Source organism: Thamnophis sirtalis, unplaced genomic scaffold (assembly GCF_051295495.1).
Source record: "Thamnophis sirtalis isolate CommonGarterSnake01/CBP01778 unplaced genomic scaffold, rThaSir2_p1.2 scaffold_4, whole genome shotgun sequence".
Classification (NCBI taxonomy): domain Eukaryota; kingdom Metazoa; phylum Chordata; class Lepidosauria; order Squamata; family Natricidae; genus Thamnophis; species Thamnophis sirtalis.
This window is the reverse complement of record NW_028261384.1, coordinates 101,533,035-101,551,849: the sequence shown is the minus strand read 5'-3', so window position 1 is coordinate 101,551,849 and position 18,815 is coordinate 101,533,035. Positions and strand designations below refer to the sequence as shown.

The 18,815-nt window shown below is 38.3% G+C and overlaps 1 protein-coding gene across 1 annotated transcript; it reads left to right on the top strand.

Moving 5' to 3' along the window:
- The first annotated feature begins 561 nt into the window (after positions 1–561).
- Positions 562–18,539, top strand: CALCOCO2 (calcium binding and coiled-coil domain 2). The gene is made up of 11 exons (XM_014062013.2): positions 562–778; positions 1,871–1,973; positions 2,896–3,029; positions 4,638–4,763; positions 5,688–5,794; positions 11,114–11,204; positions 12,639–12,761; positions 14,449–14,535; positions 15,776–15,896; positions 17,049–17,077; positions 17,492–18,539. The coding sequence occupies exons 1-11, from the start codon at positions 584–586 to the stop codon at positions 17,666–17,668; spliced, it is 1,293 nt and encodes a 430-aa protein (XP_013917488.2). The 5' UTR covers positions 562–583; the 3' UTR covers positions 17,669–18,539.
- The last annotated feature ends 276 nt before the right edge of the window (positions 18,540–18,815 follow it).

The following is an 18,815-nucleotide window of genomic DNA, read 5'->3' as shown; positions in this document are numbered from 1 at the left end:
ACTGTTTGGGTTTGACAATATCATTTTGATTGCAGAAGAAGTATTGTTTTTAAAAATGAGTTTGCTATTAGTTTTAGAACAATTAGGGCATAGTTTACTGGGCTGTTCTCCTATGCAAGTCTATTTCATTATATTATGTCTTATGAATCAAATCTGCTGCCTCTACTTTGATGTTGTCCTTGAATAGAAGTTGCTATGACATTATCATATTACATAGGAAAGTCATTTATGTGCCCATTATTTTGAGATACTTCTAATGGTCAGAAATCTTGGGAGCCCATTTTAGATAATGCCACTAATTTCTTAACACTTTAAAATGTTAGTAAAAACATCATTTAGCCCAGGTTGCTAAAACTTTAAAGTTTGGATTCATCTTAATATGGAGTACAGTGTCTTGCTCTTTTGAATAATAATTACCCATAACAGAAATTTAAGAAGTTCAAATAACCCAAGAACTTTGGGTACAACTTTGCATCATGGGGTCAAGATTGATGAGAACATTTTAATAATCTTGCCTTTGTGTTCTCCCCCCCCCCTTTCTCTCTCTTTTTATATTTAGTTCTTTTTATTACAGGACTTCAATATGGAGGATATGTTTTGTGCATGCAACACTTTGGAGGAACCACCTACTTCTGCTGTCATGTTAGAAACCCATTTCTCTCAGGTGGTCTTTGCAAACGTAGAGAAATTCTATGTTCCTGGAACAGATGTAACTTGCTTTTATAACATTTCCCAGTACTTCATGCCTCAAAAGAAGGATTGGGTGGGCATATTCAGAGTAAGTTTGATTTGCAAAAACCACTGATATTTGAATAGTAAAACACACCAATTGGAACTGATGTAGGATAGTTGATCTCTTTTGATAAAGACATCTGGAGAAAAAAATTCAGGTTTTTGGAAAATTGAGATTTGGTAGTTTTTAGGTTTATCTGAGATCCATATGTTGAGGTCAGGAAGAAATAATACAGGATGGAAGCTATTTTTTCCATTCAACTTTCAGTTTTTGTTAATAAATTATATGTCTTTTTAGCATGTAAGTAGTGCTTGTGCCATTTTCAGCTGTTTACTCTGCCAATTGTACCAAGCCAACATTTATATCTTACGGTTCTTCCCCCCACCAAAAAAACCCCAAACCTCAGTTGAGTTTTACTTTTCCTTGAATATTACTTTCCCCAAAATTGTGAATGGGTACTATTAATAACAACTTTAAGAGAGAGTTCCTAAAGTAATCCAGAGATAAAAATAAGAGAGTTAAAGGTCTCTGAAGTCCTTAATGGAAAATGATATTTCAGTAGAATGATAAGTTATGCCACTACAGGTTCCTTAAAATGCAGAATAAACATTTTGCCATGTCCAATGTTTCCCATTGTTGCTCCATAGAGATGTGTTAAGATGAAGTTTTCTCTCTGAAAGCCTTACAATTTTCCTATCTGTCTTCAAAACTCTTGGGATTTGATTCTAGCCCTATTGCTAGTGTGGGTAATGCCTTCCTATTCATTGTAATTTGAACGTTGAAGGCTTTCCCTCTCCTTCTTTCCTTGGATGAAGCAAAGCAATAGGGCCAACATGGATCATTATTCCTTCCTTCTTCCAACATAAATTTCACATTAATATTGCTCTGTCTGAATGCAGTTTATAATTCCTTCACTCGGTAACTATTTATTAGTTGGCGCCAAGAGGATGCAAAACAAATAACCACAGCTTCTCCAAAACATTTGAACAGTCTTCAGCCTGAAACCTTGAAGATGTGCTTGGACTGCAGTTCCCCAGATCCATAGTTAATATAGACTTTTAGCAGTCCCAGGCTGGGTGATGACTAGTTGGAGCAGGAATCGGAAGCCTTCACATGCACTTTGTGGTTGCCTTACAGGTGGGATGGAAGACAACTCGTGAATACATCACATTCATGTGGGTCCCTGAGTTCGGTGATTCCAAGAACAGATATGCTGAACAACAGCAGGTGACTTTTAAAGGTCAGTGATGAGAAGAGAATTGGTGGTGTTTTTTTGCAACAGGAAACCTCCTACAGTAATCATCACACCTGCTGAAAACCTGCCTTGCATATGGTGCCACAGTGGCATCCAAAATGGGTTGATTGAAATCTAGGCTTTATTCACTAGCAGTCCCTTAAAAAGAACCTGTGAAACCAATTAATGTGTTTATTAAATTTATGAATTATTTTTATTATTTGGCCAGAGTGAGAGTTAGTTGCTGATAGTATTGTTTGAAGTGATTATAGAAAACAATGTTGGGGGTGGGTGGGGAGAGAAATGACATTGAAGGACTTTGTGGAGGTCAATAAAATAAGAAGAAGGAAACAAAAGATAGTTATATAAACAATTTTTTTTTACTTCTTATACATTGCTGTATGGCTGTTACTTCCTGGCTTGGTAACTTTTACCACTGGAAAGAAAAAATAAAGCTGTTTGTTAGGAAGTGATTGTAGTTCAGCAGTAAATTCTATCCTGGGAAACCTGGTGATATCATTTGTTCCCCACCAGCTATGGCTATGGTGAGACATGAGCCTGAGATATGAGAGAGCTATTGATAGTAAGAATATACAATATGAGACTGCAGTCATAAAAAGGGAAGAAAAGAAGGGTGAGTGCACTAGGCTTAATTTCATTTTACGTGCTTAGGCTTAATCTGGGTATGATTTCAAAATCCTTGTGCAAGGATCCAAAATCCTTGTCCAGACAGATATCTACCTAGAACTGTCAGCTTTGCTACTTGGGGAAGAGACACATTTTAAAAGCTGTCAGCCTTCCTTCTGTTTGGCATCCAGCAGATTATCTCTGAAAGGTAAGTCTTAACTAAGTGTTAGATAGCTAACTTTTGTATTTCTTCTCAGTGACTGAGACTCTAAACAAGGAATGTGGCTTTTTGTTTTTACAGCCTACTATCTGCCAAAGGATGATGAGTATTATCAGTTTTGCTATGTTGATCAAGATGGGCAAATCCATGGGGCCAGTGTTCCCTTTCAATTCCGTACTGAGACTAAGGATGACATGCTGGTAGTTACTAAAGAGGTTAGTTCCCTTTCTTAAGTCCTAAACTGAATGAAGGCTTGTGCAGAATGGGTTAGGGTGTTATGGTCTTCAAAATGCGTGGCTCTAAGCATAAAACAGCTGTTTGAGTATTTTGGAAGTGTTTCATTGGAAATTGAAACATTCCCAATCCACTTTAAATCTTTTCACATTAGAAACAGTTGTTCCAAGCCTTAAGGGACGCATTTTGAAGTCAAAGAAGTTTGAAAACATTTCGCATTTTTATAATGGTTTGCCTGAGATAAGGTAATCTACACGATCAATTGAATGCCTTTTTGAATTTATTCTATGTTTTTTAAAAAATTATAACATCCTTTTGTGAAAAAGAAAATCCTTCCAATCTGGCTTCTATTGTAGCATTTTTTTAAAAAAATAGATCCTATACAATAGGAATGGGCAGCTGGTTGATTGGAGTATAGAGGTCTGGATGTACCCATATTTACACCTGTCTTGACAGGAAAAGGTACTTCTTCCACCTTATCTATAATGTGATCATCTTGAGTAGCAAAGAACTGCCAGACCTCCTTTTGTCTCTCAGTGCTACTGAAATTGAAATATTGACATAAAACCATTAAGCGCTCACATAGAAACATCCAACACAGATTTTTTTTAAATAATCAAAACTAACATTAAATATTTCTAGCAATTTGATGAAATAATTGTAGGAGAAGGGCATTGAACATACATTCAGAACAGAATGCATATTGATGTACAGCGAATTCTTATACCTTTGTCAGGGTGCTGCCTGCTAACATGGGAAGTGGAAAAAGGCTTAGTCCATATTATCTCCATGACATCTTTGGTTAAACTCTTGCTAGTATGTATTTCTATTTAATCTTTATTTAGACATCTGGGAAAGATTTTTGAACACTCATTAATGTAGACATGTTTTTAAAATATTCTCTTAATCCACTTCTAAGCACAAAAGAGATGGAAAAGCAGTATTTAAAAGTAGTAGAATGAATCATCAGCATCTTTTATGATCACAACAGTAGGAGTTCAGATACTGATGGAATATTTTAACAGTTTTTTTTAAAATGTTGTGTTACCAGATTGATCTCAGTAGTGGCTACTTACTATAGAGAATGGACACAAAAAAAGAGTTTGCTGAGATGTCTTAGTAGTTTCCATTGTTTGCATATGTTGGCTGACTTACCTAAATTAAGTAGTCCACCCCATTCATAAAAATAAAATCTATTGAATGATTTTATCTAAAAATGTTCCATAATTCAAACAGCTAGTGCTTCATCTGTGACAGATGATAAAGTATGAAAATAATGCTTACTAAGATAGTGCAGCATAGGCAAGCATGGTGGCTAATTAAATTTTTCTATTTTTCAATTCTTTAATATTTCAAAAGCAGAATCCAAAGTGGTTTGACCCAACTAGAGAAATCAAAAACATCCTTAATGCACTGTTTCTGCTGATGCAATTAGCACTGCATGTAATCGAAGACGAATAAACTCAGAACTCATTACCAATAATATATAATAAACATTTAGATCAAAAGATCTATTTGCTTCCTGAATAGTGTCTAGCTCTCCAGAACATATTAATACCATGCATTTTTCTTTTGATTTTGGTGTGCAGGGAGAAATGGAGAAAATACAGCAGCAAAATGAAACATTGCTTCAAGAAAACAAGAACCTGAAGAAGAACCTAGCAAGTCTCCAGGATCAGAATATGCATCTACAAGAAGAACTTGTGACAGCTAAGGTAGGAACCATCTCCAAAACAAGGCAATACACAACAACAAAAAAGGAAAGTGAACACATTTCAGAGGTGGGTTGCTGCCAGTTTGCTCCAGATCGGGCAAACCAGTAGTGGTGGCAGTGGGAGGTTCTGCTCACCCTCCCAGATGCTTCTGCGCATGCGCAGAAGCATTGAGCACGCGGGAAAATGTCCAAATCAATAGTAAAAAAAAATTGGCAACGCACCATTGATACACTTAACTAGCGTTTTCTTCCTAGAATGATGTAGAGTTCACAGTCTCCACAGAAATTGAGGAAGGCAGGAATAGCTATGTGCTATTCAAAGTGCTAGTCTTAGTGAACTGCAATACTAAGAAAACATTCCACCTGGATTGGGGAGAATGAGGAAAGACTACTCTCAGTTACTATAGACAATGTGTATTGGTGTAATATCCAGGTTATTAAAAAAGGAAGCATGTAACACTACACAGTTCCTTTTAAAAATGCCAGTCTAAAAAGTAGGAAGTAGGACAAATTATGCACAGGTTAGAAAAAGTTGAATCCTAGTCACTAAGATAATATTGATGTTAGGACACTCTGGATGGGAAGGAGGTTTTTTTTTTTTCAAACAAAAATAAAGGTGGTTCAGAACAGAGGATATTTTGATTCAGAATTGTCTGAATTTAGAATTAGATTTCCTTAGTAATAATGGAAGCTATAGAAAAACTGCAAAACAAAATTACCCCAAAACAAAGAGAAAAGGGAATCTACTGATTATTCACTGTAGAGTGGCTAATAGATTGGCCCAAAATATAATAGGGTAACAAAGTTTAAAACATAACTATATGTTAAAATAAGCAAAACAGACATGTCAATTACTATTTTCTTATCTGTGACATTATAATAAATGGAAATCCTGATGATTTATTTTTCTGCCCTGCAACTTCAGGCTCTTCAAGATAAAGTGAACACTTTAGAGGACAAATGTGAGGAACTTGAATCCCAAAAGAAAGATCTAGAAAAGGAGAAATGTGCCATGAAGGAAGACCTGATGCAGTAAGTATTTATTTTTCCTCCTAGAGATAGCTAGTTCAGTCACAACACTAAGTAAACCTTTAGTGATTGAAATGTAGGAAAGCCTTAGATTCATGAAATCCATGTTCTCTTTTCAATGCAGCCGTAAAAAAATCCCTTGGTTCTGTTTTTATTATTTTATGTTATTGTGTGTGGAAACAAATACATATTTTTATGAAACTGGTTTTTTTTTAGTAGATATAGTTTAGCTATGGTTAACATTTGAATAAGAATAATAACACTGAAAGTATATTGTGGTTAAAAACATTGTTCTCTGGGTTGCATTGGAATTACTAAGACAGACGTTCCCAACCTTTTCTACACCCCACACTCCAAGAACGCTTTCGATATATTTTCGCACCTCTTACAAAAGTAAATAATTATATGCATATAATAGCAGTTAGACTTATATACCGCTTCATAGGGCTTTCAGCCCTCTCTAAGCGGTTTACAGAGTCAGCATATCGCCCCCACAGTCTGGGTCCTCATTTCACCCACCTCGGAAGGATGGAAGGCTGAGTCAACCTTGAGCCGGTGAGATTAGAACCACTGAACTGCAGATAACAGTCAGCTGAAGTGGCCTGCAGTACTGCACCCTAACCACTGCGCCACCTCAGCTCATTATAATTATGCCTATACATTATAATTTTGAAACTTCTAAACCCAAATTTTCGCACTCCTGGGAATATCATCTTGCATTCCCCAGGGGGTGAAGCATCCCTGGTTGGGAACCCCTACTCTAAGGGGAGTAAAAAGACATTCTAGCTTGGAATCAGTTCAGGGAAGGAAACGCCTAAGGCTAAACCTGTAGAGAAGGCAGATGGTCTGGTGAGATGTTTGTAATATGCGTGATCGGCAATAAAGTATCTACTTGGGCCTATTCATGGAATGGTTCCTGTTACTTCCGCCTGACATTAATCTTGCCAGACTCAGCGCTTCTGGGAAGGAGAAAGCAACGGATATGGCAACAGAATCGCAGGCAGCTGCTATGTCTTCACAAGAGATGGCGAACACCGTACTCCTATATCAACAGGAAGTGGAAGCAGAAATGAGGAAGTTACAAGCAACGATACTTAAGTTGGTCCAGCCACCGGGGGCCCCACTAGCTCTGGTAGAGCAACCAGTCTCCTCCCATAGTGGTTTGCCAGAGAAGTTTGGAGGAGAAGCAGACAAAATGAAAAACTTCATTGGACAGTGTGAATTGTTTATGGGAACCCGAACTGCAGAATTTCCAACAGATCATTCAAAAGTATCTTTTATATTGAGTTTGTTAAAGGAATCTGCGGCCAAGTGGGCAAAACCAATCATAGAAGGCAACGACCCGATAATGGGCAACTATCAAAACTTCATGGAAAGATTCAGAGCATATTTTGGGAATCTGATCCAAACAGTTTCAGCCAGTCAAAAGATTCAGCAGCTTAAGCAGGGCTACAGAAGAGTGCAGTTGTACATTGCTGATTTTAAATTATTGGCAGCAGATGTTAACTGGAGTGAGCCAGCCTTGATGGACCAGTTCAAGTATGGCTTGCACAATGACATTCAGAGTGAGCTGGTGAAGCGAGGAGTTCCACAGAATCTAGAGGAGTTATTCCAAAGTTGCTTGCTCATAGACACCCATTTGCAAGAATTGAAATGGAAACAGGAGAAATCGTGCAGGCCTAAGGTTAAATCAAATTTCATGAGGCCTCCTCCCTCAACCAATCTGGAGATGGTACACCCGATGTTGTTTGGAATAGGCAGAAGAATGGCAGTTGTTAGGGAAAGACAAAGACGGCGGGAATCAGCCGCTTGCTTTTACTGTGGCAAATCAGGGCATATCAACAGGGCTTGCCCAACAAAGGGGCCATCTAGAGAAAGCGGGATGCCTGATCAGGATGCAGAAAAGCCTCATTCCTCTCATCAGTCGCCAATTTAAGGAAACAGCAATGGCCCCTCTCTCAAGAGCTCGCAGAGGGGACCATTCATCTTGTAAAGAGAGCTCAAGTTGGACCATAGTATACTCTTAATTGTTTTTGCTAGATTATCTTTTGACTCTGGGCATGAGGAACAGCAAGAAACCTTGCATGATTTTGGGGACACCACAAATTTCATAGACTTACAATCAGTAGAAGAATTAAAGATACCTACAGTATGCCTGCCAGATCCCCTGAAGATAGATATGATAGCAGGCAGCCTTTAAGAGTACCATTGTTGTTAACAATTGGAGAACATATCAAGCACCGATAATCTTAGGGACAGCATGGCTAAAACTGCATAACTCAACAGTTGATGGGGAGAGGAGGCACCATCATTCCCTTCTCCAGCCTAAAAACTCAATCTGCAGTTTTCCACAGGCCTGCTGGATATCCTGAGCCAGAGTGAATAGAATAGCCAGTCATGTATGCCACCTTTGCAGACATTTGGGGGGGGGGAGATGAGGCTTCAATCCTCCCCCCTGCATAGGGATTATGACTGTAATGTTGATTTGAAACCTGGAGCTTAAGTTCCAGAGATAATATCCAATATTAATGGAATACCTTTTAATCAAGCATTTTTATTCAAATTTTTGAGGGTCATTAGAGGAAAAAAAATCTTCTAAATCACTATCTTCAGTACCTACTTTTTTTGTTCCAAAGAAGCAAGAGGCAGGTATTCCGAACTTGAAGGGAGACCTTCCGATGCTCACAGTCCACTATTACAAGGATCTCAACAAGGTTACAACAAGGGACCATTTCCTGCTATCAGATTTGATGGGCAGATTACAGAGAGCTCCCATATTTCCCAAGCACTTGGGATGCGTATAATCTTGTTAATAATCAAAGAAGACTATTTGACAGTCTTTGATACCAAGTTAGGGTAGAAGTTTGAATATAGATAGTCCTCGACTTACAACCATTCATTTAGTGACTGTTCAAAGTTACAACAGGACTAAAAAAAGTGACTTATAACTGTTTTTCACATTTATGATCACTACAGCACCCCCATGCTCACATGATCAAAATTCGGTCACTTGGCAACTGGCATGTATTTATGACAGTTGCACTGTCTTGTGGTCATGGGACATTTTTACATGTGGTAAAATATGGCCATTTTTTTACTTTCTCAACTGGTTTCCCACAAGCAAAATCAGTGTGGGAAGGCAGGTTCACTTAGTGACCAGATGATTCATATTACAATGCAGAGATTTGCTTAATCGCTGTGGCAAAAAAGGTCAAAAATGGGGCAAAGCTTAACAACTGCCTTGCTTATCAACTGAAGTTTGGGGCTCTGTAATTCGAGGATTACCCACATACAGTTTATACCTTTGGGATTGTCTAATTGTGGAGTAGTATTCTCTAGATTCATGAACCAATTTTTCCTCGGAAATGACAAATATGTGATAATTTATTCAGATGACATCTTGATTGTCTCTGAGAATGCAGAGGCTTGTGTGCAGCCTGTTAGGGAGATGTGAAATCTACAGGAGAATAAGCTTGACAAATGCACCTTTGCCCTCCACCAATTGGACTACTTAGGTTATAGGATTTGGGGGCAGGACAACAGGTTTAGGATTTGTTTACCAGAATCAAGACACAGCAGCAGCAAGACCCATATGTTCGGGTCTGGATGGACGACATCTAGGAAACTCATCAAAGTACATTATCTGTTTTCGGTCACAGATGGAAAATCTGCAGAATAAAGACAGATCTTCATGCATGTACCTTTAAGGGAGGAAGTACTGCAACTTTGAAATGGTACTGAGATGGCTGAACATGGGGCAGTCTTCAAGACACTGCACAGAACATTAAGAGACTTTGGTGGCCTAGGATGGCACCAGACATTAAAGACTATGACAAGTGTGCCAAAGAATCAGGACCCTTACCCTCCCCCCCGCAGCCTTGGCATACAGTACTATTTGACTTTAGAACAGATTTTCCACCAGTGGTGGTGGATCTCTTTACTAACAATCAGATGTTGCAATAATATTTGAGGTGTTATTGTACATACAGCCAACACAATTATCCATCATTTAGTCCATTAGCCAATTTTGTATATAATAATTGTATCCATGCATCAATTTGCAACGACCCAGACCTTATGGGAAACAGGGGTTTTATCTGCAACCTCACACTAGGGTTGCATCCCCGGGGCCTGGATTTTTCAGAGGAGCAATGCACTGCTCAGGCACTGTTAAAAGAGCAGCTGGACTAAACCAAATGGTCTTACTAGAGACACACACAGCAACAACATAAAAGAGCTTGGCAATTGCAGAGCGGGATAGTGTATGGCTTCCTACTACATTTTTATCTTATACCAGACCCTCAAAAAAGCTACATGCAAAATTTGGGGGCCCTTTTAAGGTCCTATGATAGGCCAGTGCTATGGACCTTTGTTTGCATTTGCCACCATCTATCAAAGTGCACCCATTTTTATTCGATATTGATGTTGAAGGAGGCACTTCGCAGTCATTGGCAGCCTCCACACACCACCTACATCCATGAACATTGAAGGCCAAGGGACTTCGAAGTGAGGGAAGTATTGGACTTGAGGCAGGAGAAAAGAATACCGTGTTTGATTCACTAGAAGGGCTACCCAGAAACAGAGCATTTGTGAGGAAATGTAAGGTACAGTACATGGATGCTTCAGAATTAATAAACTTTTCATAAGTGCTTCTCAAGAAAACTAAGATCTTCCATGCTCCCCAGTCCTGAGCCTGAGGAAAACCAGTGAGTGAAGGGGTTAACTATTCAAGGGTGCCCTTTGTGGAGAGGCACGAGACTGGCAGTGGTTCAGTTTCAGGGGGAATTTGGGTGGTGGGGGAGGACCCTTCTAAAATGCTTTAGATGTTTTGCAGGGAGAACCACCTGACTGGGAGGATTCCTCGGACCTGTAAGAGGACAGCTCTTCTTACATGTTATGCCATTGCTAACCCTATTGTCCAACTGGAAGAAAGAGGAGGGGTTGTTTAGAGAGGAGCGCATGATATGATAGCCCCCTCCTCCAGGGGAGTAAAAAATCATTCTAGCTTAGAGTCAATTTGAAGGAGGAAAGTCTGAGTAAACCCTTAGGTCTATTCCTGCCATTTCCTAAGAGAAGGCAGACAGTCTGACAAGATTCTTGTAATGTGGGTGATCAGCAATAAACTTGGGGCTATTCATGGAATGTTTCTGGTTACTTGTACCTGACAGGGTTCCCCTGAAGCAATAAATACTGAATTTATACTGAATTTATACTGAATTATAGTATAATTTTTATGCTCTGAATTATCCAGAGAACTATTCTTGTTAGTATATAAATGCAATAAAGAAGTAATAATAATCTATTATGCCTGTTTCCATATAGGATCAAAAAAGAGAAAGAATCTGCATTATATGAGAAAGAAAAGATTGGAAACCAACTGAAAACCATTTGGCATCAAAAAGAAGAATGTCAAGTGAGTTAGCAGCTCTGGGGTCTTTCTTAAGGGTTTAAAAGAATTGCTCCTGAGCACATCCTCTCCAGATATGTTAGCCAACTTGACCAGCAGTGCAGATTCTGCAGGTTCTTACAATCTCCACACATACAAAGGATATCATATTAGACAAAGTTCAATCTTGGAAGGAGGAAGCTTTTCAAACGCCAATTTTAGAGAACCAGAAACAGCATTTGTGCTTGAATGGAAAGGACCAAATATATCCAATTGCTTCACATTCCTTTCTTGCAAACCAGTATCTAACACAAATGAATTCTGATACATATAGTATTTTCATCCTTATCTCAATTTAGGAACAACTTCTTTCAATAGATAATTTATGCTGCATCTATATGCTTTACATTTAACATCATAGAATGTTATTTGAGTTGTTCCATAAACAGATAGTCCTCGAATTATGACCATTGATACAGTGACCATTCAAAGTTATTACTGCCTGGAATTAAGGGACTTATGACTGACTCAAATTTCTGGCCATTGCAATACCCCACATGAACAAAATTCCTGACACTCTGGCAGCTGTGAATTGCAACCATCCGGGTTTCTCTCCACAGGTAAACAGTTTGGTCATCTAGGAGTCATCTGGAATTGTTCCTAGTTGCTCCCATTTTTTTTAATTTTTTTTTACTATCAAATCATTATACACATCAAAGGTTAGGTATCTTATTCCTTCCCTCCCTCTTCTCTTCCCTCATTTCTTCTTTTCCATACCCTTTTCTTCCCTCCCCCCTTACTTCCTTCTCCCCTGCCTTCCCTCCTTTCTTTTCTCCTTTCCTCCTTTCCTTCCCCCTCATTTCCCTCCCTCGATCCCCCCCTCCTTCACACATACCTTCCCTCCTTCCCTTCCTCTTTCCCTCCTCCTTTCTTTTCTCTTAATCTCCCTCCTTTCCTCCCTCCTTCCTTCCTTCCTTTCAACACTCCTTCTCTCTTTCTTTCCCTCCCTCTTTCCCTCTTTACTACCCTCTCTTCTTCCCTCCCTCCTTCCTCCCCCAGTTTCTTATTTTTATCTCCCATTCTTCTAGTTGCTCCAATTCCTATCCCATTCTTATCCATGGAGCAAGTGCCTCCAAAGAGCTGGCTTTAGCAGTGAAATCAGCCATTCAGCAACGGGGGTGGGGGTGGGGGGGGACTCCCAGCTGCTCAGAGGATAGAGAGTAGAGGATTTCTAAATAATATGTACATACGAACATTTTTGTTTGTTTTCTAGTCACCTCAGCTATTGAAATAACTCAATCGTAACATCTGCCAAAATGGTTAAGGTTTTTTTAGCTTCCACATCTCTCAAGAATTTTATAATTTCACAATTATCAAATCTGCAAATTTTACAGAACTGTCCTAAAACTAACTTTGAGCCGATTGCCTAATGATTTTTGCCTAATCCCTCCTCTTTGTTAGATACAATTGCACATTCAACAGAAGGAGATGGAGAACCTGCAGGAGGGAATTAAAGAAAAAGCAATGCACCTGGAAGAATTGAAGGGAGAGAATTATCAATTAAATGCTGCCTTGTTTAGACAGGTAACTTTCCTACATTTTTTCTTCTTTTGATATATAGTTTTTAAACCTTAAATAACTTTAAATTTGTATTCTTCCCTAGGAAAAGCATAGTTTATTAATCTAATGAAGCAGTTCCCACTCCAGATAATCTAGCTGCTGCAGATTGATGCATACTTTTCCAACTCTGCAAAAAATTTATTATCCCTTCTTCCTGGGAAGCTGCCACTTCATTGTATCACACCACCTCTCCCTTCATAGAAAAAAAATCAATCACAGAGAGAAATTTCCTTGAACGGCATATAAGAATGTAAACAACTCTTTGCTCTAAATCCTTTCTCTGTCACCCTGACCCTCTCCCAGCATTTTTGTTGTTGTTATAGCTTTCAGGCACCACTGTCAGATTACAAGCAGAAGGTGTTTTGTCTACGAGGGATTCACCACACAATAATTATTTTCCGAAATGCACAATACGACAGCAGTGACCTTCCATAAACTAACCTTGCAAATTTCAGTGGCTGACTATGTTTATGAAGCGAGAGATGGGGTGATAGACTGTTGACGCACTTTATGTTTAAGGGAGGAAAGGGGGCAGTGGCAAGGGCAAAGGCTCACAGTTCTACCATAAGGATTTTTCTATTGGGCCAAGAATGGGAAGAAGAATTAGCAAGCAAAGCCTTTTGGCTAAGAAAAATATATAATAAATATGTATAAACAAGAAAGAAAAGAAGGAAGGAAAGAAAGAAGGAAGGAAAGAAAGAAAAAAGAGAAAAGAAAAAGGAGAAAGAAAGAAAGAAAGAAAGAAAGAAAGAAAGAAAGAAAGAAAGAAAGAAAGATTTGTTTGCTTAACAATTGGAACAAAAATATAAGCAGGATTGGACAGTGGGGTGAATGTCTTAGGTTATATCACTCTAGGTATGATTTTCAGTTAGTCCTCATTCGATATCTGAACATTTTAGTTTGAGGCTCCCGATCTGTTCATTATCATTGTTTTCCTTCAGTGCCTAATCAAGCAGAAAAAAATGGGAATGCACTAAGGCAAATTTTGAGCTACATTTGGAGAATAATCCATATGTTCTGACTTTCTCTGTATATGCTGTCCTTTTATTCTTTCTCTTCTCCCCATTAAAACTTTTAATTGACTTCTTGCTTTGGTTTTGGGCAAAAATATCCCTCCATAGCCATGCCATTCTATTATTTGCCCTATGCTGAAGCTTGTCCTAAACACCGTATGGTCCATTTCTCTTGAATCAGTTAAATATATCCTACTATTACAGAATTTTGATGTACATTTTAAACTGGGCCAATTCTAATGTCTTTCCTGTTGCCCACTTCACCCATTTTATATGTGCCTAAAACAAAAAAATTACCTATCACTGCTTTAGATTATATTATATAGAGATTATTTGATTAGGGCACCTAGTGTGAATGCTATCATCTTTCTGGAAGTGCTGGCTTGTCTAGTAATTAGAGATGGTGCCTGACTAATTTAAATTCCCAGTCCTGACACTTAGTAGAAGATCTTGCACTCCCTGTTACCTTTCAGTCTAATCATACGGTACTCCACAGGGCTGCTCTAAGAATTAAATAGATCTTAACCCTGAGTACTACTGGTAGTGGAAAGTGTGAAATAAGGATTGGGGGTGGGGGAGGGATGTTTACCATTTGCCTTTGGCTTCTAATTATGATCCACCTTTTTTTCTTTTCTCAGCAAATGTTGAACAACATCCAGGAAGAACAAACACTTGCACTTCAAATCCTGAAGAAGCAAAAGGATGAACTAGAGCTGGAAAATCAGGTGCAAACTTTGTTATGTGGGGAGTGACGAGAGTTGCTACTGTTGGATTATTGTGCAGAGGGCAGTATTGTACAACTAGGGACAGTCTGAGTTGCTTGGGGTAACTTTTTGTAATCTTGTGGCTCCTTGTAGCTGAGTATGAAAGAAAGCTTGTAAATAACTGCAATATTTCAATACTAGGAAACTTAAAACCTAAAAGAGTGTGGATTAATCATCAAATTTCTCTTTAAAAATGTTGAATAGTTAACTCATATCCATTGTGATTCCAGAAAACACAGTAATAATTCACAAAGTATAGTGTTTCCCTGCCATCATTTTAATATTTATTTCTGCCGCTACTAATCAGAGTAATCTGGTATTAAAAACATAGGTTTCAAATATTTTTTATGCTCAGTGAATAGTCTGCAGGTGTGCTTCTTGCATTCTTAATAATTCAGTCTTGAGCACCAAGCCAAATCTGCTGCCATTACAGTATTGCACATACAGTATATTACTGTGCAGATGTTTATAAGGTGATTTGATTCTTTATCTTTACCTGTACTGGAGACTTCTTGGAAATACTATTTATGGCTGCATGTAATTCTTCTCCCAGAGTGCTGCAGAGCATAGGATCATTGATTAAGGTAACATTAATGAGTAATCTCATCCAAGTTTGCATAGTTTCACTAATGGCCAGGTAGAGCCATTGAAGACTGTTAGTAAGACATTGTTTAATTCTAGCATTTTTGTAGACAAGACACTTTACTCACTAGTTATAACCCTGGTTGCATGTTGCTTCAATGGCAAGTGCATATTAAATTTTACTTGTAAACAAACTCTAGGAAGAAGACAATGATGCTATAGGATGGAAGAGCAATGTGAGTTTTGATGGCAGGAGGTGGGATAAGCAAAAGTTTCAAATATGGAAGAAGAACCTGCTTACAAGCTTTGCAATATTTCAAAGGGTTGTGCCCAATTTTGCTCAGGTTTCAAATCACTACAGAACAAAACAAACTTTTCCAGTTCCCTAGATCAACCAACTGAACAAAGTCAGAAAAATCTACAGCTGTTTCTGAACTGTTGCGTGGATGTTCCCACTGTGAAACTATGTTATGGGACTGGTGAGAAACAACTTTCATGTGTAAGCAGGGAAATTTGTTCCTATATTTCAGATGCAAACAAGTGTTTCTGGGCCCAACTATCCATATATCATAACTTCCAATTACTGGTTATACATTTTAGCTTTTTTTTTTTTTTGCAGAAATTATGGCAAGAAAATGAGGTGTTGAAGGCACGCCTCCCTGAAACACGCAGTTCATCTGCTGGAGTCCTATCCCAGTCACTGCCTAACTCTGCGATTCTGTTTGGAAATCCAAATTCTGGTGAGTGCCCTTCAACTTCCAGCTGGGAGGTTCAACCTAGCAGCAAAAGTATGCTAATTGAGAACTCAGTGCTGTGCTGTTTAAAAACACGTAATTGCTTAGGTGGTTCTCAACTTATGACTGTAATGGACCCTGCTCATTATTGACATAAGTCGTGATGATAAATAAGGTGGGTCATCAGGTGGCTGACCCAATTTTATGTCCCTTTTTTGCAGCAGTTGTTAAGTGAATCCATGGTTCACTAAGGGATGTTTTTGCCAAAAATCAGAAGCAAACAATGGGTTTTGGCAAAAACTTTGTAAATTGTGGATACTTGACCATGAGATGCTGCAAATGGCTGTAAATGCAAGCCATGGCCAAGCACCCAGAATGTGGTCACATGACTGTAGGCAGGGGCAGTCATTGAAATTTTGAAACCAACCAGGTTATAACTACAGTTTTTTGGGTGGGTCCATGCTACCTTTGAACAGTCACTAAGCATAAATGAAGGATGGCTGTACCAAATTTTGCAGTTATGAGAAGGACTACTTCTTTTGGATTTGTTATCTTTTGCTGAGAAATAATAAAAATGCCCTGAGACAGACATTGGCATTTCTATGAGTTGTACATCCAAATAAGATGAAATAGATTATGTATTGGCAGATCTTACTAATGCACAGACTTCCTGATTGATTCCTGACATTACTGTTCTTTACCATCACAAGTATTTTGAAGTGTCACTGAAGCTATATATTAACATTAAAGGTAAGGTAAAGGTTTCTCTCGGACATATGTGCTAGTCATTTCCGACTCTAGGGGGAGGTGCTCATCTCTGTTTCAAAGCCGAAGATCCAGTGCTGTTTGAAGACGTCTCCGTGGTCATGTGGCCAGCATGACTAAACACTGAAGGTGCACGGAATGCTGTTACCTTTCCACAAAAGGTGGTCTCTATTTTTCTACTTGCATTTCTACATACTTTTGAACTGCTAGGTTGGCAGAAGCTGGGACAAGTAACGGGAGCTCACTCCTATGGCGCTAGGAACTGCCAACCTTTCTGATCGACAAGCTCAATGTCTTAGCCATTGAGCCGCTGTGTCCATTTATTAACATTAAATAACTCATGTAATTTAATGTCAAAATGTTTTATTTTTCTCATTATGGTTTGTCTTACAGCATCACCAGCAATTGCTCAAGTGGACCCGGTGAGTTTTCACTTTTAATGTCTTTATTATTGAGCACAATGTTAAAAAAAACCTGAAACCATACAGTAAAGACAGTGCCACAGTGAAAAGAAGTCAGAAAAAACAGGGAAAGGATACATGATTGTTGAAGCCACAATTGTTGGCTACAATCATTGTCCTTAATAGTCCTTTGGTGCTTTAAACCAGCCTTGTTTAGAACTGAAGGAAAGGCACATTAGTGGTGTGAGTCCTTAATCACTTAATGTTTTGCATGATGCTTTGAGGTATCCATCTCTTTTTTCTCTGCTACAGTTCCACTCCATCACTTGCCACAATACCACAGAACAAAGCTTTCCCATTCCTGTAACAGAAATTTACTGTCATGCACTTTCAAAGCAGTTTGAAGAAAAAAACATTTCCATTGTCTTCTTTCAGGTCTCTCTGAAAAAGTGTCCCATATGCCAAGAAGTCTTCCCTAATGACATTGAAGAACAACAATATTTGGATCATGTGCAAAATCATATTCTCGATTGTCCATACTGCAATAAAACCTTTGACAGCGCTGAGAAGCAAGTGTATGATGATCATGTCTTTTGCCATAACTTAGACTAGGCTTAAGCCTGCTGGCATCACCAAAAATATTACACTAATGCTTTTTTTCTTTCCTTTTCCCATTTCTCTCCTTTGTATGATCTGGCAGGGATAGATACTAAAATGCTAAAATTGACATACCAGGCTAAAGTCTGTTGTTGGGCCTTAGGTACTGATTACTTTAATTTTCTTGTGATACATGTGTTAAATTAAATAATACATTATGCTTTTGCTTTGGAAGCAGATTATCACATATTTAAATCTTAGATTTAAAAATAACATGCTAGTAGAGTATCTCTAGCATATGGGCTCCAACACAAGTCTGAAAGTTTAGAAGGCAAAACCTCTGGTCCCTCTGGATGACCCAGATTGGATCCTACAATATTATCCTGAGACACATATATGCACCTTTATTTGTAATTTCTAGCTCTGCCAATAGTAAATAATAAAATTTGCACTTTTGCTTGTGTTGTTTCTGGTTTATGGCTGTTTAGGCAAAGCAACAATTATTCTTCCCAGTTTTAAAAAAATGTTTCCTATCTGTTGTCAGGGAGCTCACAATCATATCAGAAGTAACTGAAGACTGAACCCATTTTTTTTTAAATAAAGATTTTTTGGGGGACTGTCCAGCAGCAAAAGTATCGACTGCGATCTTGGGGCTCCAAGATCACACGTCGTGTTGTTGCAACGTCAGCTCCTCCTTCCCCTGAACCCAATTTTTTTTTAATGTTACTGATTGATAAAGGTACTAACAGATTTTCACCAGTCTTGTCACTGTATTGAAAAGGTTAAACAAAAAGGGTCTTTTTTGGAGTTGCAACATATAACCAGAATCTCTTTATGATAATGTAGAAATGTGCTGCTTTTTAAAAAAAATTTCTCTCTCTCTCTCTGACTACATTGTCAAAAGGCCACGCCTATTATATAATTAAGAATACTGTATTAGAACAGAACACATGAGTGGACTTCTTTTTCTTGAAAAAGCACAATATTATTTTTTAGTTTAGTTTGACAGTGCACTTTCTACTCTTTAAGACTGAATGTTGCAATAGAAATAAGCTGCTTACATAGAGATTATATACTATGTATTGATTAACTAAATAATATTACATATATCAAAATCTTTTTAGTAGCACTTTTAAGTTGTATTGCTTTTTTTAAAAAGTAC

What these genes read in the sequence shown, in the direction of transcription:
- CALCOCO2 (XM_014062013.2), top strand. Translation starts at nt 584, where the DNA reads ATGGAGGATATGTTTTGTGCATGCAACACTTTGGAGGAACCACCTACT. An exon ending in AAGAACTTGTGACAGCTAAG is followed by an intron (nt 4,764 to 5,687) that starts GTAGGAACCATC and finishes CTGCAACTTCAG; the next exon opens with GCTCTTCAAGATAAAGTGAA. An exon ending in GTTTGGAAATCCAAATTCTG is followed by an intron (nt 15,897 to 17,048) that starts GTGAGTGCCCTT and finishes TTTGTCTTACAG; the next exon opens with CATCACCAGCAATTGCTCAA.